Source organism: Symphalangus syndactylus, chromosome 4 (genome assembly GCF_028878055.3).
Source record: "Symphalangus syndactylus isolate Jambi chromosome 4, NHGRI_mSymSyn1-v2.1_pri, whole genome shotgun sequence".
Lineage (NCBI taxonomy): Eukaryota > Metazoa > Chordata > Mammalia > Primates > Hylobatidae > Symphalangus > Symphalangus syndactylus.
In genome coordinates, this window is record NC_072426.2 from 24,537,819 (window position 1) to 24,556,118 (window position 18,300).

General features: G+C 39.5%; 1 protein-coding gene across 2 annotated transcripts in view; it reads right to left on the reverse strand.

Annotated features, from left to right (window-relative positions):
* Positions 1-18,300, reverse strand: part of LIPK (lipase family member K) — a 47,180-nt gene that overhangs the window by 6,877 nt on the left and 22,003 nt on the right. The window contains exons 5-10 of one of the 2 annotated variants that reach the window (XM_055274294.1): positions 15,631-15,730; positions 14,518-14,627; positions 13,153-13,289; positions 7,965-8,111; positions 5,710-5,781; positions 2,472-2,543 (exon numbers count right to left, since the gene is read on the reverse strand). In XM_055274294.1, the coding sequence (XP_055130269.1) occupies positions 2,472-2,543; positions 5,710-5,781; positions 7,965-8,111; positions 13,153-13,289; positions 14,518-14,627; positions 15,631-15,730 (638 nt within the window). Of the gene's footprint in view, positions 1-2,471; positions 2,544-5,709; positions 5,782-7,964; positions 8,112-13,152; positions 13,290-14,517; positions 14,628-15,630; positions 15,830-18,300 lie in introns of both variants that reach the window. The other variant, XM_055274293.1, reaches the window with a different exon arrangement.

Below are 18,300 nucleotides of genomic sequence, written 5' to 3' on the forward strand. Positions count from 1 at the left end.
TTTTAAGTGAGGCATTTAGCCTGTTTGCATTAAAGGTTAATATCGATATGTGTAGATTTGATCCTGTCATTGTGTTGTTAGCTGGTTCTTATGTAGGCTTGATTGTGTAGCTGCTTTCTAGTGTCAATGTTCTATGTATTTAAGTGTGCTTTTGTAGTATCTGGTAACAGTCTTTATTTCCATGTTTAGCATTCCATTAAGGACCTCTTGGAAGGCAGGTCTGGTGGTAATAAATTCCCTTAGCAATTTTCTCTGAAAAATATTTTATATCTTCTTCACTTATAAAGCTTAGTTTGTCTGTATGTGAAATTCTTGGTTGGAATTTCGTTTCTTTAAGGATGTTGAATACAAGCCCCTAATCTCTTCTGGCTTGTAGGGTTTCTGCTGAAAGGTCCACAGTTAGCCTGATGAGGTTCCCTTTGTTGGTGAACTGCCCCTTCTCTCCAGCTGCCTTTAATATTTTTTCTTTCACATAGACCTTGGAGAATCTGATGACTATGTGTCTTGGGGATGGTTGTCTTAAATACTATCTTGCAGGGGTTCTCTGAATTTCCCAGATTTAATGTTGACCTCTCTAGTGAGATTGGGGAAATTTTTATGGACAAGATCATCAAATATGTTTTCCAAGTTACTTGCTCTCTTTTCGTCCCTTTCAGGAATGCCAGAGAGCTGTGGGTTTGGTGTCCTTACATAATCCCATATTTTCTGCAGATTTTGTTCATTTTTTACATTCTTTTTTCTTTATTTTTGTCAGACTGGCTTCACTTAAATAACCAGTCTTCAATCTCTGAGATTTTTTCCTAAGTTTGGTCGATTCTGCTATTAATACTTCTGATTATATTATGAAATTCTTATAGTGAGTTTCCCAGCTCTATCAGATCAATTTGGTTATTTATTAAAATGGCTATTTCATCTTTCAGCTCTTAAATTATTTTTCTGGATTCCTTGGACTGAGTTTCAACTTTCTCCTGAATTTCAATGATCTCTGTTGCCATCCAGATTCTGAACTGTGTATCTGTCATTTAAGTCATTTCAATCTGGTTAAGAACAATTGCTGGAGAGCTAGTGTGGTCATTTAGAGGTCATTTGCCTTTTCAAATGTCCAGAGTTATTGCACTGATTCCTTCTCAACTGTTTTGGCTGATATTCCTTTAATCTTTGAAGTTGCTGTCCTTTGGATGAGGTTTTTTGCTTTTATATTCTTTGAAGCCCTTGAGAATTTGACTGTGATATAAGTTGTGTTTAGTTGACTGGCTTCATTTCTGGATGACTTCAGGGTGCCAGGGCTCAGCTCAGCACTCCTGGGCTGTGTGCTATAATCTTGGTAGGTGGGACCATGTGCAAAGCTTTGTTCTGTGGCCACTGCTGCACTGGAGAGGCTGAGATGTTCCTCATATACTGGCAACAACACTCTGATGGGAGGTGGGGCAAAAGCACTTCATCGTGGTGGTGGTGGCATGCTGGCAAAGCAGTCAGGGGAGGCTGCAAGTATGTTCACACTGGTAGGGACCCATCTGCAAAAGCTCTCCTATGCCTAGGCAGAATCTGCCAGTGAAGGAGGTATGGCAGTGACCACTGGGAGGCACGATAGTTGGGCATGTGAGGCTGCACTGCAAGCAGGTGCAGTCAGGCAGGAACCCTGAAAAAGGCCAGCAGACAGGGATGTGCTCAGATTACACTGGCCCTGTCCCATGGGTAAGATAGCCCTGTTCTGTTCAGGTTCAACTGTCAACAAAGGCCAATGCCACCTAGAGGAGCTTGGCAAGCCTTGGGGAATGGATGTCTCTGGCCATACTTCACTGCAACCGTTCCTGCACCAAACCCTCTGGGCTTTGCACAGGCAAGAGTTCTGTCCCTGCCAGCTCTCCAAGCAGCTCTGCCTACTAGCTCAAATGTCTATGGGGGTTGTGGGGTTTCCTGCAGCTAGGTCCATAGTAAGAGTGGGCCATTGTACTCCTATTTAACTCACCTCTTCCCCAGGAGCTACTCAGGGCCTGAAGTGAGTCCTGGTGCTCAGCAACCCCGTGCAGGCTTCCCAGAATCCTCCCTCTAGCCCAGGCTCTGCATCCTACCTTCATTCACTCTCTGTGCCTTTCTTCTGAAGATCTGCTCAGAGTATTCCAATCTTCTTGATAGTCTTGTCTCTTAATGGGAGAAGCTCTTCCTGGCTGTGTCTAGTTGACCATCTTGAGCCCCTCTCTCTGGTTGTTTACTAGCTGAATAACTGATAATTTACCTACCCTCTCTGAACCTCTGAAAAAAATAGGGATAATAATATTTACCTTGCAAGATCCTTGTAAGAATTAGAAATAATGATATGGCACATGGCAAGAACCCAATAAGCAGCCTGTGAGAACAGCAATAAGCAATATCCAGTGTGGTAAATGCAAATGGCAGGTGCTTCATGAGTAGACACTATTTTCGTTAGTTCATTTTCAGCATGGAACTGATTATGAGGATTATTTTTGTACCTGGTGGAAGTGCATCATGTTCTGATCAGAGTTTCCCCAATCAAAAGCTTGGAGCTGACCAGAATTAACGGCCTAAAATAAAATAAACACGTTAAAATAATATAAGAAAATAGTGTACATTTAAAGACAGTACAGAAGAAATATACAAAGAAGATTAACACTATGCCCCAGTCTTTAGAAACATAAGCTAAATTTCAATAAAGATTAAGAAAATAAGTAATAAAAAAGATAAATCTTATCATAATTCACAGAATAGGTACAATCTTTTACTCATTCCTGTATCTTTCCAGTGAAAATCCTCAGATTTTTTATTTAAATCCAATGCCTTTAAATGTTACCATGCTACACACAGAAATATTTTTTTAAAGATGCAGAATTGAATGATTCTTGACTATCTTTGCTTCAGGAATTTTAATAATTTTTTAAAAAGGCATTAGCTATACATTTCTTACATTTAAAAATTACTGCTATTGTTATTACACAACTTTGTACCTTATCCTCATGATGTGTTCTAAGCTGTTATGATTATATTCCCTATCCTTAAACATTTTTTTCACTATTAAAAGAAATATTCACCCACTGAGCTTCCCCAGTTCTGTGTAAGTTACATGGCTGCTCTCTGCCTCCCATATGTGGGGTCAAGCCACCTGCATTGGTGCATAACGTAGCCGTGGGCTGACTGAGACACTGTGCATGACTGCTTTTGCATTTTGGTATTGAAACTTCAAATATTAGAATATAAGGACATTCATCCATGCAGCATTTCATTTTTCTGTTATTTGCCACCCATATAGGATTGATGAGGCAGATAATTTTGACATTTATGTCAAGCACTTCATTAAATTATTCTGACTATTCTGTTTTTCTTTCTTAGCTTGAATCTCAGATATTTTTCCCACTTACTAATTTAGTCCTGATTTTTAGTTTAAAATTATTCCCATCATGATTTATATTCAGAGAGGCAGCAGTCTGCTGCTGTTGAAATTCTGCAAGGTTTTAGAAATGGGAAGCAATAGGATGTACTACTTAGTAACTTGGGCTCTAGGATCAAATCTGGGATTTGCTTTGGCTCTGTGTCCCCACCCAAATCTCATCTCTAATTGTAACCCCCACTTGTCAGGGCAGGGGCCTGGTGGGAGGTGACTGAATCATGGGGGCGGACTTCCCCTTTGCTGTTCTGATAGTGAGTGAGTTCTCACAAGATCTGGTTGTTTGAAAGTATGTGGCACTTCCCGCTTTGTGCTCTCTCTCTCCTGCTCCACCATGGTAAGACGTGCTTGCTTCCCCTTCGCTTTCCAAGGTGATTGTAAGTTTCCTGAGGCCTCCTAGCCGTGCTTCCTGTACAGCCTGTGGAGCTGTGAGTCTATTAAAATTCTTGTCTTCATAAATTACCCAGCCTCAGGTAGCTCTTTATAGTAGTGGGAAAGACGTTAATATACCTTGTTTGTATCCAGGCTTAATAGACTACTGAATCTGTGATTCAAGGCAAGATATTTGTGAAATGAGAATGATAGTAACATTCTTTCTTAGGATTTTGAAGATTATAGTAACACCTATAAAGCATGTAGCACCTAGTAATACCCAACAAACAGCTTTTTTTCACTAGTATTACTCCCATCATCATGATCATCACTCTTGCCTTAGCTGCCTATGTAACTTATAACCAAATATTTACCATGCCCCCCACCATCCCCACTTATTTCTATCCTGAAGAGGACTCCTTGTGAAAGGGGAAAAGGTTTTCTTAAGAGAAGTCAATTATAAAATGTATAAGGAATAGGCAGCCATGTGCAGTGCTCATGCCTGTAATCCCAGCACTCTGGGAGGCTGAGGTGGGAGGATTGCTTGAGTCTAGCAGTCCAAGACCAGCCTAGGTAACAAAACAAGACCTCATCTTTGTAAAAAGAAACAAACGTTATCTGGGCATGGTGGTGCATGCCTATGGTGCCAGCTACTCAGGAAGCTGAGATGGGAGGATTGCTTAAACCCAGGATGTCAAAGCTACAGTGAGCCATGATTGTACCACTATACTTCAGCCTGGGTAACGTGATTGTACCACTGCACGCTTTTTTTTGAGACCCTGTCTCAAAAAGTAAATAAATAAAAGAATATGCTATGACATTTATAGAGTGGGGGGATATTAGTGCCTTTACTAAAAAATTGTTATAATAATTCAATGAGACTGAATAAAATCATATGTATGAGCAGCAAGAAGAGCATATATTAAGTGCTCAATAACTGTGAAGTTAAACATGTAGTACCTGGAAGGCCATGCTCATAAGAGGACCTATCTGTCTCCTCATCAGTAGGAAGCCCTATATCCTGAACATCTTTCTTCGTAGAGGGACTTGAAGCCTTATCTCCTGGGGTCAAACTCTTCCAAGTATTTCAGAAATCCTCACCTAGTATTTCAGGCTATCTATAGTAGCGATTCTCTAAAACAGGGAGCAAATTTAGTAGGATATATATTAAAATGCAAATTCCTGGTTCGGGGGGGTCTCAGTTATATTCAACCTTTAAGAAGACACCACCCCTCTCCCCATCATAGAATTATGTATATTTTGTTCACTTTTCAAAAGGGATTGTGACTGAGCCACCAGCCAATAATATAGGCAGATATTACATAATAAACAAATGAATGTGCATGCACGTGTGTGCACATGCACACACAAAGACACACACACACACAAGGCTCAGAAAGCCACACCAATTGAATTAGACTTATCTCTGAGCTTTCTGTATATTGAGTAATAAAATAAAACAAATAAAACTTTAACTGAGGGTAAAAACATAAGCCATAAATCCATTTTAATTCTTCCCTAGCGTTCAATTTGCTCTGAATAAAGCATCGTTTCCACATTCTGAAATGCCCCATATATTGATTGGAGGATGAACAGCTGTTTCTGGAATAAGATGCATCATTTTATATAAAGTTCTATTAGAGCTGATGACTTTCTGAAAGAGGAAATAAAAGCCTTCCCTTAAAATGCAGTTTGGAATCATCTAAGGATCAGAACCCAGTCAGAATATCTGAGAACCATGCTCAAAACCCAGACACTGAGGACAAGGAGAAGAAATGGGAATGAAGTAAATAAAAATGAAGAGTTGATGCTGATTCCAAAAACATCAATGTGACAGTGGCAGGTGCCGGCAGAACCCTGCAGTGAGCTCTCTGAGAGCACTTCTTGAGGGTCTTGCAGAGGTATGTGTGCATCAAGCAGGAATAAGAAGCACGTACCTGAGCCCAGTGCAGCATATTCTGAACAGATGTTCCCGCAGGATTGTGTGACAAATAAACATCCAAGCGACTCTGCAAAGAGATTATTTCTCATCTAGAGGCTAATCATATCATCATACCGCAAGTAAACATTTGAGAGAAATTTTAAAAGTTTCTTCTTTTCCTCTTTTCCCTTTCTTTGTTTCTTATTTTTATTTTTATTTTTGAGATGGAGTCTTGCTCTGTCGCCCAGGCTGGAGTGCAGTGGCGCGATCTCAGCTCGCTGCAGTCTCCACCTCCTGGGTTCCATTCTCCTGCCTCAGCCTCCTGAGTAGCTGGGACTACAGGCACGTGCCACCACGCCCGACTAATTTTGTGTTTGTACTTTTAGTAGAGACGGGGTTTCACCGTGTCAGCCAGGATGGTCTCGATCTCCTGACCTCATGATCCGCCTGCCTTGGCCTCCCAAAGTGCTGGGATCACAGGTGTGAGCCACTGCACCCGGCCTCTTTTCCCTTTCTTTAAGGAAAAAACATGTACCATATAATCTGAAGACATATTAACCAAAAAAGCCCATCTTTGAAGAATTTTCCTCCACCAGCTCTGTCCTGTCCTCAGCAGTGTCTTCAGAAAGCCTACAGAGGGCATCCTGCTGGGCAAAGACAAAAGGAAATCTATCTTTTTCCAGACTCAACTCCCATAGGTTCAAGGGTATAGGAGATTAAAGGATAAAAACCCCAGTGATCTTCTCCTTCAACCCGTGCTAAGTCCCAAAGGACATTCAAAGAGAGCTGTTGGCCCTAAGACACTAAGAATAGATCTGAATGTTGCCTTTTGTTTCCTGAATTTTAAAATGTGGTTAACATTCTACAGGACTCTGAAAGTTTGTGTAACAGAATTAATTCAGTCAGCATATTTAGATGTCTTATGGATACACAACCACACACACACAAGAACAAAAACAAAAACACACACATAAACTCTTGATTCTCTCATATTTTCAATTGCACTAGTTTTTAAATAAAAAGAGTTATTTTCCACCAAAGTAAGCATCAGAAACATCTTAGGGCTTTAAAAATATTTTAACCTACTTATAAGCTATCCAAACGTACTGAATAAAAATCAAAATCTCAAAGGTTGAGTTCTGGACATGTGTATTTTTTCAAAGTTCAACCAATATTACTTATGTATCCCTTGTTATTGTTCTTTGAAACAAATGTCCTTGAAGCTGCCGTAATATTCTGTAAGTTTTGCTTTTTGGCGGAAAGACAAAAGGTGATCTGACAAAAGATGTCCATATGGACAACAGGGGCCAATGAATAGTCAAGGGTGTTATTTTGTGATGTCTTTCTTTAGCAAACTCTTAGGCTATGCTGAGAGGGTGCTTTTAAAATACACTCTTTTGTGTTTGTTTCAAGGTCTTTTTACTCAGCTCTGCCCACATGATATGCTCTCACCTACATATATCCTTGCATCTAAATGATAGGCAAGCATAGTTTCCATTGTACACTGAGAAAGTGAGACAGGAACACAGAAAGGCAATGGCTAAGATATGTTTTGCGTAAAAAGCCTTTTATAAATCTTGCTTGAAAGCAAGAAAAATTTTAATCAGTGCTTTCTACTGACTGGGAGAGTAGGCTCTGGGCAGAAGTCTGTGAGAGAGGTGGAGACCAACTTCAGCCTGATCCTACCTCTGGTTTCAAACACATCTCCTCTCTTTCCCTCCTCCCTCCCCCCAACTCCTTGGGTCATCGTGGAAAGGATCTCAGTTAAGTTAAAAATTACTCGACAAGAACCCTGACACTGATCCCTCTCAGTACCCCTTGAACAATAAATTTGTAGCTGTTGTTGAAGAACCATCCCTCCTTTTATCCTTTGGGTTAAGGAAGTAAGTGGTTCACAAAATAACTTTCCAAATCAACTGTGAAAGTGGAAAATTGGTAAAAAATAAAAATACAAATGTCTGGACTCACCCCCTGAGATTCTACTTCAGTGGGTCTGACATAGCGCAGGCACAGCAAGATAAATATCAAAACCGTAGCCTTTATCTAAGTGAAGGACGTTTCAGGTAAGAAGAGATGAGAATTGTTGGCAGAAAAGCTTTCTTCTCAAATCCTCCTATGAAAGGAAGTGGACTCTCAACCCTCATTGGAAGCCATGAATGTACTAATTACATTCCAAAAGCAAAAAGGAAACCTTGAATTGCAATTAATAAACTTTCATCACCTCTGTGCAACAAAACAAATGTTTTCCCAGACCCAGTTACTTACACCTACCATATTTAAGTTTTGTAGATCAAATCCACTCAGAGTAAATAGGAAGTTGCTGCAAATACGATGGAATAGCTTCTGATTGCACACTTTGGTGGCAATGAATTGGTCAAACAATGTATGAGGGTGGAACATTTTGTCGCCAAACAGCACCTACAAGATAATTTAAAACACCATCAAATCTTATAGGCGTGGATATCAAAAGTGGAGAGATAGTTCAAAGAAGGACTGCACAGTATTAGGTGACATCTGCTCAGTGTTGGTCCTTAGTGAAATCATGAGGCTTGTTATTAGCTTTGTAATCCTTCCAACGCACCTCTTAATGGCTTTTCCCAAAAACCTCTAATTGGGGTGATTTTTAGAATGCCCCTTGAGAAACTAGTTCCCACAGGAAATTAGTAAGGCTTTGGAGTGAGGCATACATGTGTTTCATTCTGGATTCAAACACATTCTGTACCTTAGGAGAGTTTTAAATTTCTATTATTATGAATTTTCTCATCTATAAAATGGAAAAATTTTCCAATGGGTAGGGCTGTTGTGAAGTTAGTAGGTCATGTTTAAAAGACAATTAGTGCAGTTCCTAGCATCTAGTGCACATGCAAAATATTATTTAAGTATAAATTAATGTAATTATTATTACTATCATAATTAGTGACTAATACAGATTTGAGCCATTCCTTCCAGAATCCTTTAATGAATTCTTTCTATGACAAAAGCTTAACCCACATAAATGAATCTTTACTAGTGGAATTTCAGGCAGTGTTGCAAGTGAGTTCCTTTGCTTCACAGCTACTAGTTTTATAATCTTAGCATAATAAACTAGATATAAAGGTAAAAAGACTTTTTTAGTTCTTAAAACTTCAGAAACACCCATTTACAGTAAAAATAAACACACATTTCTTCTGGAATTCTTTATTAACCAGAAATTACAACTAAAGAACAGTAATAACTAGCATTTATTCACTTAAGATCTAATTCACTTTAAGATCTTTACTCCATATTTGGGAAAGCCAACTCCAGGTTTCAGAGAAGAGAACCCAGAATCCATTATGGTAGATGTCACCGGTTTCTTAACACCGTATTTTAATTGTTGATTACTTTTATGAACTGGCTATTTTCTTTCACATGGATTTGTTTTGCCAAGCATGGATGGCTAAGTTATTGATAAATAAAAAAGAAATTTGTTTACCGGTTAAAGTCAAATCCTGCCTTTTACTTTAATTATTTATTCATGTGACAATCTATTTAAATTGTCACACTTGAAAACATGAAGTAAATGTCAACATTATTTTAAAAGATAAGTTCATTTTATGAGTGTATGCTGCTACTATTATTAAATTATTATGGGGACATTTACACTGGAAGAATTACAATTTGGCAAGTTAAATTAATTATCTAGGGTATTATCTAAGTGTCCTAGTGATTGTGATAAAATGAAGAAGAGTTTGGAATCAATCAGATAATATGTGCAAGGCTTATTATTACTTTCCAGACCTAAAGAATTGAGAAGTATGGTTAGAACTAGTTTAACATATTGTTGTCCTTCCTTTCCCTTCCCTTTTTCTTCTTCCTCCTCCTCTATCTTCTTTCCCTCTCCCTCTTTCCCTTCCTCTTTCCCTGCCTCCATCCCTCTCTTCCCCTCTTGGGCATGAAGAGGAGTATGAAATCTTGGTACTTCATATATTCCATTAATATTCCATGGAATATCAGATATTCCATTAAATAAATATTATATCTGACTATACAAGATAATCTCTGTTCTGAAACCTGGAGTTGGCTTTCCCAAATACAGAGTAAATTAGCAGGACATTCTCTGACTCCACTCTACCTCAATATCCCGTGACTCAGCAAAATTACTATGCATTTACTCAAAGGTGAATAATTTCTCCTTTACCGTAACCTAAAAGAGAGGACATTAATGTAGGCCAGCCAGCAGTATAGCACCCATATACAGAGTAGCAAACATGCCAACTTGTAGATGTAATTCCAAGTTGGCTCTGGAGGAGGTGTATTTGTCACATAACAGCAGGGAGCCAGGCTCCTTCTAGTAGCTGTTTTGGTATGTGTGAGAATTAGAAAAGGCACCCCTCTTTCTGGCAACATGGCCCCATGCCAGGGCGCATGGCTTGCCAAGCAGAACATGGGCTGGATTCAGTCCTCAACAGCCCACTGAGCTGGTCACCTTGTTCACTAACTTCTTCAGGTTGGCATTGAAAAAGTGGAAAAACCACCACCTATAAAAAAGACTATTGACCATGGGTTGCCTGGTCAGATCTGGGTTCAGATTCTGGCTCTGCCATCCATTAGCTGGGTGACTTGGGACAGGCTGCTTAGGCTCTCAGCCTCAAGTTCTTCTTTTAAGAAATGGAGACAGTACTAACAATCTTTAATGTTGTAGAGACATGTCAAAAGCAAAGGATCAAAAGCAATCTATAGGTCAGAAAGAAAGTAGAATGACAAGAACACAAAGGCATAAATGTCCAGGGGCAAAATGGGAGGTGAGGAAGGGGGAATGGATGAATGAATTTCTCAACGTGACAAACTCTACTCATTCTGTCAATATGAAAATTGAGGCTTAGCATGGTTAAATAACTTGTCCAAGGTTACAATAGGCAGGAGGCAGAGGCAGAATGTGAACCCAGTTCTGTCTGACTTAAGTCTTTATGCTTTATACTCAATTCAATTCAACTCTCATGAATTGAGTTGAATGTAATAGAAATGGAGCAACTGAAAGAACTGGCAGCATCAGTGAAAAGGAAGTGCTAATCAGACAGCGATAAAAGGTTGTCTCAGTCCAGAAGCTCCCATAAAAAAAGGAAGCCTTTCACCAAGCATGCCTGTGAGCATCTGGCTGATGGGAGAGGAGAGGAGAAAGCAAGCCCGTTCCTCAAAAAGTCAAAAACGTACCTAAACATTGTCTGTCATTTCATTGTCATATCTTACAGATTATTTTTTGTTGCACAACTCTTGTTCCAATCCCCAATATCTATCAGCTAATGTGTTATCAATAACCCCATAATCACTCTTCTCATCTGTGCACAACTCTTGTCCAATCCCCAACATCTATCAGCTGATGTGTTAACAATAACTCCATAATTATTCTCCTAATCTTTCACCCATCTTGATGTCCTTTACCCCCATCCGCTTACATTTGGTTCCCAGGGGAATCTTTCTAAAAAGGGACATTATGCATGTCATTCCTCTGTGCAAATATTTCCATGCTCCCCAATTACTTATAGAATACATTCCAAACTCACTAATTTGGCACTCAAATCCCTTTATAATCTGCCTCTACATTTCCAACATGACTTCTCATAGTCTCCTTCACAAATACTAATATAAATCTCCAGTAAAGTGAGTTATGTGTGGTTTTCCAAGGCCTGAGCTTCACCACTTCAATGTTGCTCATGTTTCTCTCTTGTTTCAGAAAGCCTTTCTATACCACACTCTATAATGAAATCTTATCCTTAAGCCCAAACTAAAATGCCATCTTATCCAAAAAGTCTCTTGTGATTCCAACAGCTAGAAGTATTTTTCTTTTCTCTGATTTTGCCTAGCAATGTTTTTGCTCTGTCATTATAGTACTGGAATTTCTACTAGGAATTAGTAGGTCATATGTGGCAGTTCTTCTGTTGGTACTATAGTTCCTCTATTGGAGTTATAATTTAGAAAGGGCAATCATTCTAAAATTACAGATTTGATCAAGCCACTTTTCTATTTAATATTCTTCAATGGCCTCCCTTCATTAACAGAACAAAGTCTAAACTCCTAGACATGACACCACTTCCTTCTATTGTCCCCAATACCTCCTTAGTTGAATCGCATTCTACTTTCACATACACCCTAGTTTTTACTCACACCAATGAGCTGAAAACTTTCCTTGTAGACATAGCTGTTTCCTAATGCCAGGGCCTTGAAATAGTAGCTCCTAGATACCTTTTAGCTGAATTAACTTGAATTGCACCACATCCTACACATGTCAGGGTATGCAGAAGTTTGAAGAGAGCTGTGCAAATGAAGAGGAATGGAAAGAACTCACCGTCCCAAAATATCTCTTAATTGTGTGGGAATACTGAAATAATTTAGCAAAAAGTCTGACATTGTTTACTTAATAGTAGGCGCAGGCCAGAGTGAAATCTCAACGGTGTAAGAGGCCCAAGTACCAACAGGCAATGTAAGCATGTTTTGTTATTTTCAGGTGGTTTTTCTGCTACCTGTCTTTCTGGGATGTATAGATGTGAACTTCAATCACCATAGGCTAATTTGCTTAGCTCTCAACAACAAGAATCTTCTGTAAATCTTCAGGCTTCTGTCAGAATTGTTTCACTTTCATCTGCTCTCATTGAAATCACTGAACCGTACAATCACCATCATGGGAGTTATTACCATGGGAGAAGCCCATGTTAAAATACAAGAAGAAAACACACCAACCCATGCAATGCAATTTACCTGGACTAGAAAAATGATCAGATTAGTTAGCTGTCAACTAGAGGAGATTAGGGGGCCTAGAGTTTTGCCTGGGTTTTGGGAATTGTCAAAATGACAGCCTGTAAAGTGTCAGGAAATGAAACAAGGTTGGGCATTTGGTGATGGAGGAGGGTACGTTCTATAAAACTAATGATAGCAAAAACAATTGTTAACATTTATTAAAGGTTTACAATATGCAAGACATTGTTTTAAAGGATATGCTGTATTAATTTACTTAGTCCTTAGGGTAGCCCTATGAGTAAGAACTATTATTATCCCCACATTACAGATGAAGAGAACTTAAGGTCTTCACCAAATTTACCCAGCTCGCAAATCATAGAAATAAGATTCAAACCCACACGATCTGATTCCATGCTGTGAACTCAACCAATACTGCCCCTAAAACATTAGGGATCACCAGAAAAATTTAATCTACTAAATTCAGCAAACCAATCCATCAAATAAGTTCTCTCTATCTGTGGTTGAGGAATGGCGCAGCAGACACATTTCCAGACATAGATGAAGAAAGTAGGGTAGATTAGCAACAGGGGGAGTTACCTGAAGTCTGCTAATAAGATTGCGTACATCATCAGTGAACTTAACATGGATATCTTTAATACCTATTATTTTCTCAGAAGTTTGTAAAATGCCATTGGTCTTCTGTTGAAATCAGTGGAAATAGAGCTACCTTTAGTTATTTCAGATTAAAACTTGGGAAGTCACATACCTTGACTATTTGCCTGGAAAGGGTCGTTAGTTTTTTCATAGGACTTTTGGTGTATTTAACTGTGACAACTGGAGCCAGTGCAAAAAATATCTTAATCTTTTTAGCCAGTTCTGGGTTTGTAGAAAATGCTATAAAAGCTGAAATGGAAGAAGACACTCGTTCATAGTTTTCAGATAATTATTTGTTCATTTTAAGTTGTAGTAAATGCAGCCATATTAAAAACAAAACAAAAAAACAACATAGAATTATAACCATTTGTAGAGAATAATTTCTCAATTTCTCAAGGGTGGAATTGGATAATTCAGAATAAAGTGTTTCCTGTCCCTGGGGAGTGCAAGGAGGGAGGGTTCAAACATCTACTGTGGGGCATGTCTAGGTAAACTCCAAAGCCCATTCCAGCTCCACCACAGTCCTGGTATCAGACAAAACTGGGCTGTAATTTTGGCTTCCTACTTACTAGCTATGTCACCTCCCCTGCGTGAGTCTTGGTTTTCTCAGTCTGTAAATGTGGATGGTAAAATCTTTATAGGATGATTTTTATAAAAGTCAAATGTATGTAAGTTACATGCATTTGACCTTTATAAGCTTTGTGCCTATAATCTTTATCAAATATATGAAATGTAAGATGTTACTTGGGAATATCACCATTAGAATGGATTCCTCACTTCAACCATTTGTGTAGTAGCATGGATGATAGTGGTTTCAGATGTTTGCATCTCAGTCCAATGAGAGAATGTGTGTAAGATATGTGATACAGTACAAGTACAAGTATTTAAAGACCTACTTTACATCAGAATTCTGATTTTAAGAATTAAGATATAGAAAACAGACTGGTGGAAATCCTGTTGATATTGTTGAGACCTGTAGCCAAAGTGAGAACAGTAAGGGGACAAATGGGCCTCACAATACTGCCAACATAGCCCTACCCACATCTGCCCTACTCCAATGCCTCCCTGGAAACTAAAAGTCATACTGATTGTAGCATATAATCGCTGAGTTTTGTAATCTCTGCTTTCTTTCTAGTGTCCCTCACTAGACTGTGAGATCTTCAAGGAAAGAATGAATACCATATTTATCTCTGCTTCCTCAGCATATAACAGTGTCTGACAAATGTTTGTTGGGGGCACAAATGAATAATTCTTCCTCTTTCAGGCTTATCTATCAACCTCCAAATTTAGTATTGAGGGAAAATTCCCTATTGTCATTCTTATTTTATTTACTCTACAGAAATTAGCCAGAGGAAATAGTTGCCCAATTCAAGCCCCCAAGCTAGAGACTGCACAGAGGGAAGAAATACTGACCCCATTCCATGAATATGGAAGAAGAGCCCCTGACATTCTCTGATCACATCTGCCCCAAACACACCTATGGTGGTGCCTTGTGAGTGGCCCACGTAGTAGAGTTGCTTCTGTCCAGTTTTCTCTATGATAAAATTGATTGTGGCTGGAAGGTCATATTTAGCCATCTCATCCAAACTATCAAAAAGAAGGAATAACAAATTGGAAAAGTCATCTCATTGTTAGGCCTAGAACATTTAAACACGTTCAGAGAAGACATAAATACTTTGATTTTGTTAAATATAAGACTAGTGTCAATATATGATATTAGGCATCTATGCAACTTTAAAGGGTGTCACCTTGATTGCAAGTCAACGTTTTTAAGAAACTGAAATCAGAAAAATTTGATTTGTCAAAGCCTACTGATGCTTTTCTTGCAAGGCTAGTCATATTCACTTAATTCTATAACAGATTTACCAAGCTCCTCTGAAAAGAGCAATTACCTGGATTGCTTTTCTAGAAGAGAGAATAATAAAGCAAACAGATTTGCAGACCTCAGCCCAGACTGACTGAATCAGAATTTCCTGGGAAGAGACCCAGTAATCTGCATATTTAACAATGACCTCAGTTACTTCTGATCCTGTGTATAGTTTAAGAAATACTTACCTAGGGAATTTTCTAGTCATTTGTGAGGGTGCAATGGACTATGGCATAGAATTAGGAAATGCCAATGGTTTCCAGAAAGAAGGCAGGCAACGAGGCCAAGGAACACATGATTTTCATCACCTCCAAGGCATGGTTCTTAACTCCTATGCCAGTGCATCAGTTTGCTCCTGTGACCGGGTAGGTGTGGCTTCTGAAGCAGACAGCACCCCCAGGCGCTACTGCTGGCAACATTGTTGCTTAGCCCTTCTGTAATCAGGCTTTCTTCTTACTTTCCCCAGAACATACACACACACACACACACACACACACACACACACGCACTCACACACAGACACCAGGAAGGAGGCAGGAATTCTAAAACAGCCATGCAATAATAACGACAGTGAAGAAAGTTTGGGTAGAGAAAGAAAGGTTTGTTTCCTTCTTGTGGATTCCATTGGGTGCATTTAGACACAAAACGGGAAAAAATCACTAGGTGTTCACACATATGCATGAGAAAAGTACACACTTTATTAATTAATAGGTTTCTCCTTACCTGAAGGCCCAGTATTCTGGTGATTTGGGTGACAATTTAAGGTGTTTTCTGGACCAAGTATTTCCTCGGCTGTTCCCCAACCACACGTCATAACCACTATCTGCCAGAAGGAAAGCCAAACTGTTGTTGGGCAGGTTGCAAATCCAGTTACTGGCAGATGCAATTAAGCCATGCTGCAAATACACAGCAGGCTTTGGAGCTGCAAAACACAGGCAACAAGAATTTCATGTTTGAACTTCCTCAGTGTCTACAAGAAAAATCTCATTCCTGAATTTCTGTAGTCTAAGAGAAAGGTTAAGAGACAAAATTTGATGCCAGGCAAAGCTGGGATCTAGTCCCTTCTGAGCTACTTACTTGGGTAAGTTATTTAAGATCTCTGTCTTGTTTTCTCATTTGTAAAGGATTATATATAATATATTGTATTATGCAAGTGTGGAAGTTAGTTTGCCCTAGTTCAAAATCCCTTCTGATATGCATGAACTCCTTTGCGCCTCAGTTAACCTATCTGTATAATGGGAAATAATAATAAATGCTATATCCTAGGGTATTTATAAGAATTCGATGAGAACTAAAACATACAAAAGGCTGTCTGGTTGCCAGGTGCGGTGGCTAACCTCCGTGGTGGCTCAGCAGAGGCTGAGGCGGGCAGATCACGAGGTCAGGAGATCAAGGCCATCCTGGCTAATACAGTGAAACCCCGTCTCTACTAAAACATACAAAAAAATTAGCCGGGCGTGGTGGCGGGCACTTTAGTCCCAGCTACTCGGGAGGCTGAGGCAGGAAAATGGCGTGAACCCGGGAGGCAGCGCTTGCAGTGAGCCGAGATTGCCACACTGCACTCCAGCCTGGGCAACAGAGAGGACTCCGTCTCAAAAAAAAAAAAAAAAAAAAAAAAAAAAGGCTGTCTGGCACAGTAAATATATATTAGCTATTAGCTATATATATTAGCTCTATTACTGTTGCTTATATTAATAGCATTATATTTTTCAAGACTCATCTGATTAAAAACTTAAATTTTTTTCAAAATAATAAAAACAATAATTAAAATGCCATTTGTTGAATGCTCATTGAATGTCAAGCACTATGCTAAGTTTTATAGGCACTGCTTCATTTCATTTGAATTGTTAGAAAGCAAAAAACAAGGTTATAAGTAGAAATTTACAGTTTAAAATTGTTAATATGATACAAAAATCCTTTTCACAATGTAAAATAGGAACATTTTAACTAAGAAAGAGAAAGGAAAAAGAAAGAAGTGAGAAAGTGTTGAAAAAGAGAGAAGTGACTAGGCTTTTCCTCTGCTTTATAAGTGGTTTGTGATGCTGTGTTTGTATCTCAGGACCCTACCTCAGGTCACTTTTGGAACTAGAGTGGCTGCCTGAGAGTGAGTAAGTTGTACTCTCAGAGAGCCTTCAGCCATCGGGACCAAGGAACTAAGAGTCTATGTCCATTTTTCCACCTTTTGGAACAGACGGAAAGAAGACACTGCAGCTCACGGATCTTCTCTTCTCCTGGGGCAGCCCTTCTAGGCGAGACTACTTGTTCTACGTTGTTCGTGTAAGCTTTATCCACATCCTTCTTGATGAGGAAAATTCATTCTCCATCTCTATATGCTTATTGATCTCATCCTGGTACTTACTCTTGAAGTCCTCCACCAGCCCCTGCATGTTGTCAACCTCCACCTCTAGCTTCAGCTTCTGGTCCCATGTGTCCAGCTGCTGCAGAAAGTTGTTGATGCAGCTCTCCATGTTGTCCACGTTCTCCCAGCTGTCTTCTGTTGCTGCAGGCTCCACAAGGTCTCCAGCATCTTGTTCTGCTGCTCCAGAAACCACACTTTGTCAATGAAGGAGGCAAACTTGTTCAGGGTCTTGATCTGCTTCTTCTCCTGGGTGTTCACAGCATGGATGTTAGGATCCACCTCCACCTTTAGGGAGCTCAGCAGACTCTGGGTCACAGTGATAACTGTGATGCCTCCCATATCACCAGCTCCAGCATAGACCTCACCGAGACCCATGCTGGTGCCCAGGCCACCCAGAAAGCTGCTGCCCACCTGGAAGAAGGTAGAGGAGGTGATACAAGCACTGGGTATGCTCCTGTACGAACAGCTGCTGAAGGCAGACTTCTGGCTCACCCTGATGGACATGGTGGAGGCTGGAGTGAAGGCAGGTAGGCTCAACTAGATGGTGATTTGACACGCTGAGAAGCTGTTGTTAGGTGGGAGCTAATAGAGCAATATTTAGTTTAAACCATGAAATCACACAGACTTGGGTCCAGAACTGACTACAAATAGTTTAATACCAGTGAGAAGGCATCGTAGTAGTTGAAGACATTATATCCAAACCTGGATTTGAATGATTGTTGAAGCTGAAAGTTTTCAGATTAGAGAGAAATTTAGAAGGCAGAATTGATAGATGGCGATGATAGGTTGCATGTGGAAGGTGAGGGAGATTTGGTATCAAGAATAACCCCTAGATTTCTGTTTTCAAAACAAGACAGAGGTAAGAACACGATGTGTTTTTGTTTGCTTGGTAGGAAGACAAAGTCGTGAAGAAAAGGAGTGACCAGATAAACAGTGTATATACAAGTGACTTAAAACTTCAAAGTTACACAAATTAAACAGAGAGGTGGGGGGTGATAATTTTTCTCCTCTAATGGAAAGAACTGCTAAGAATG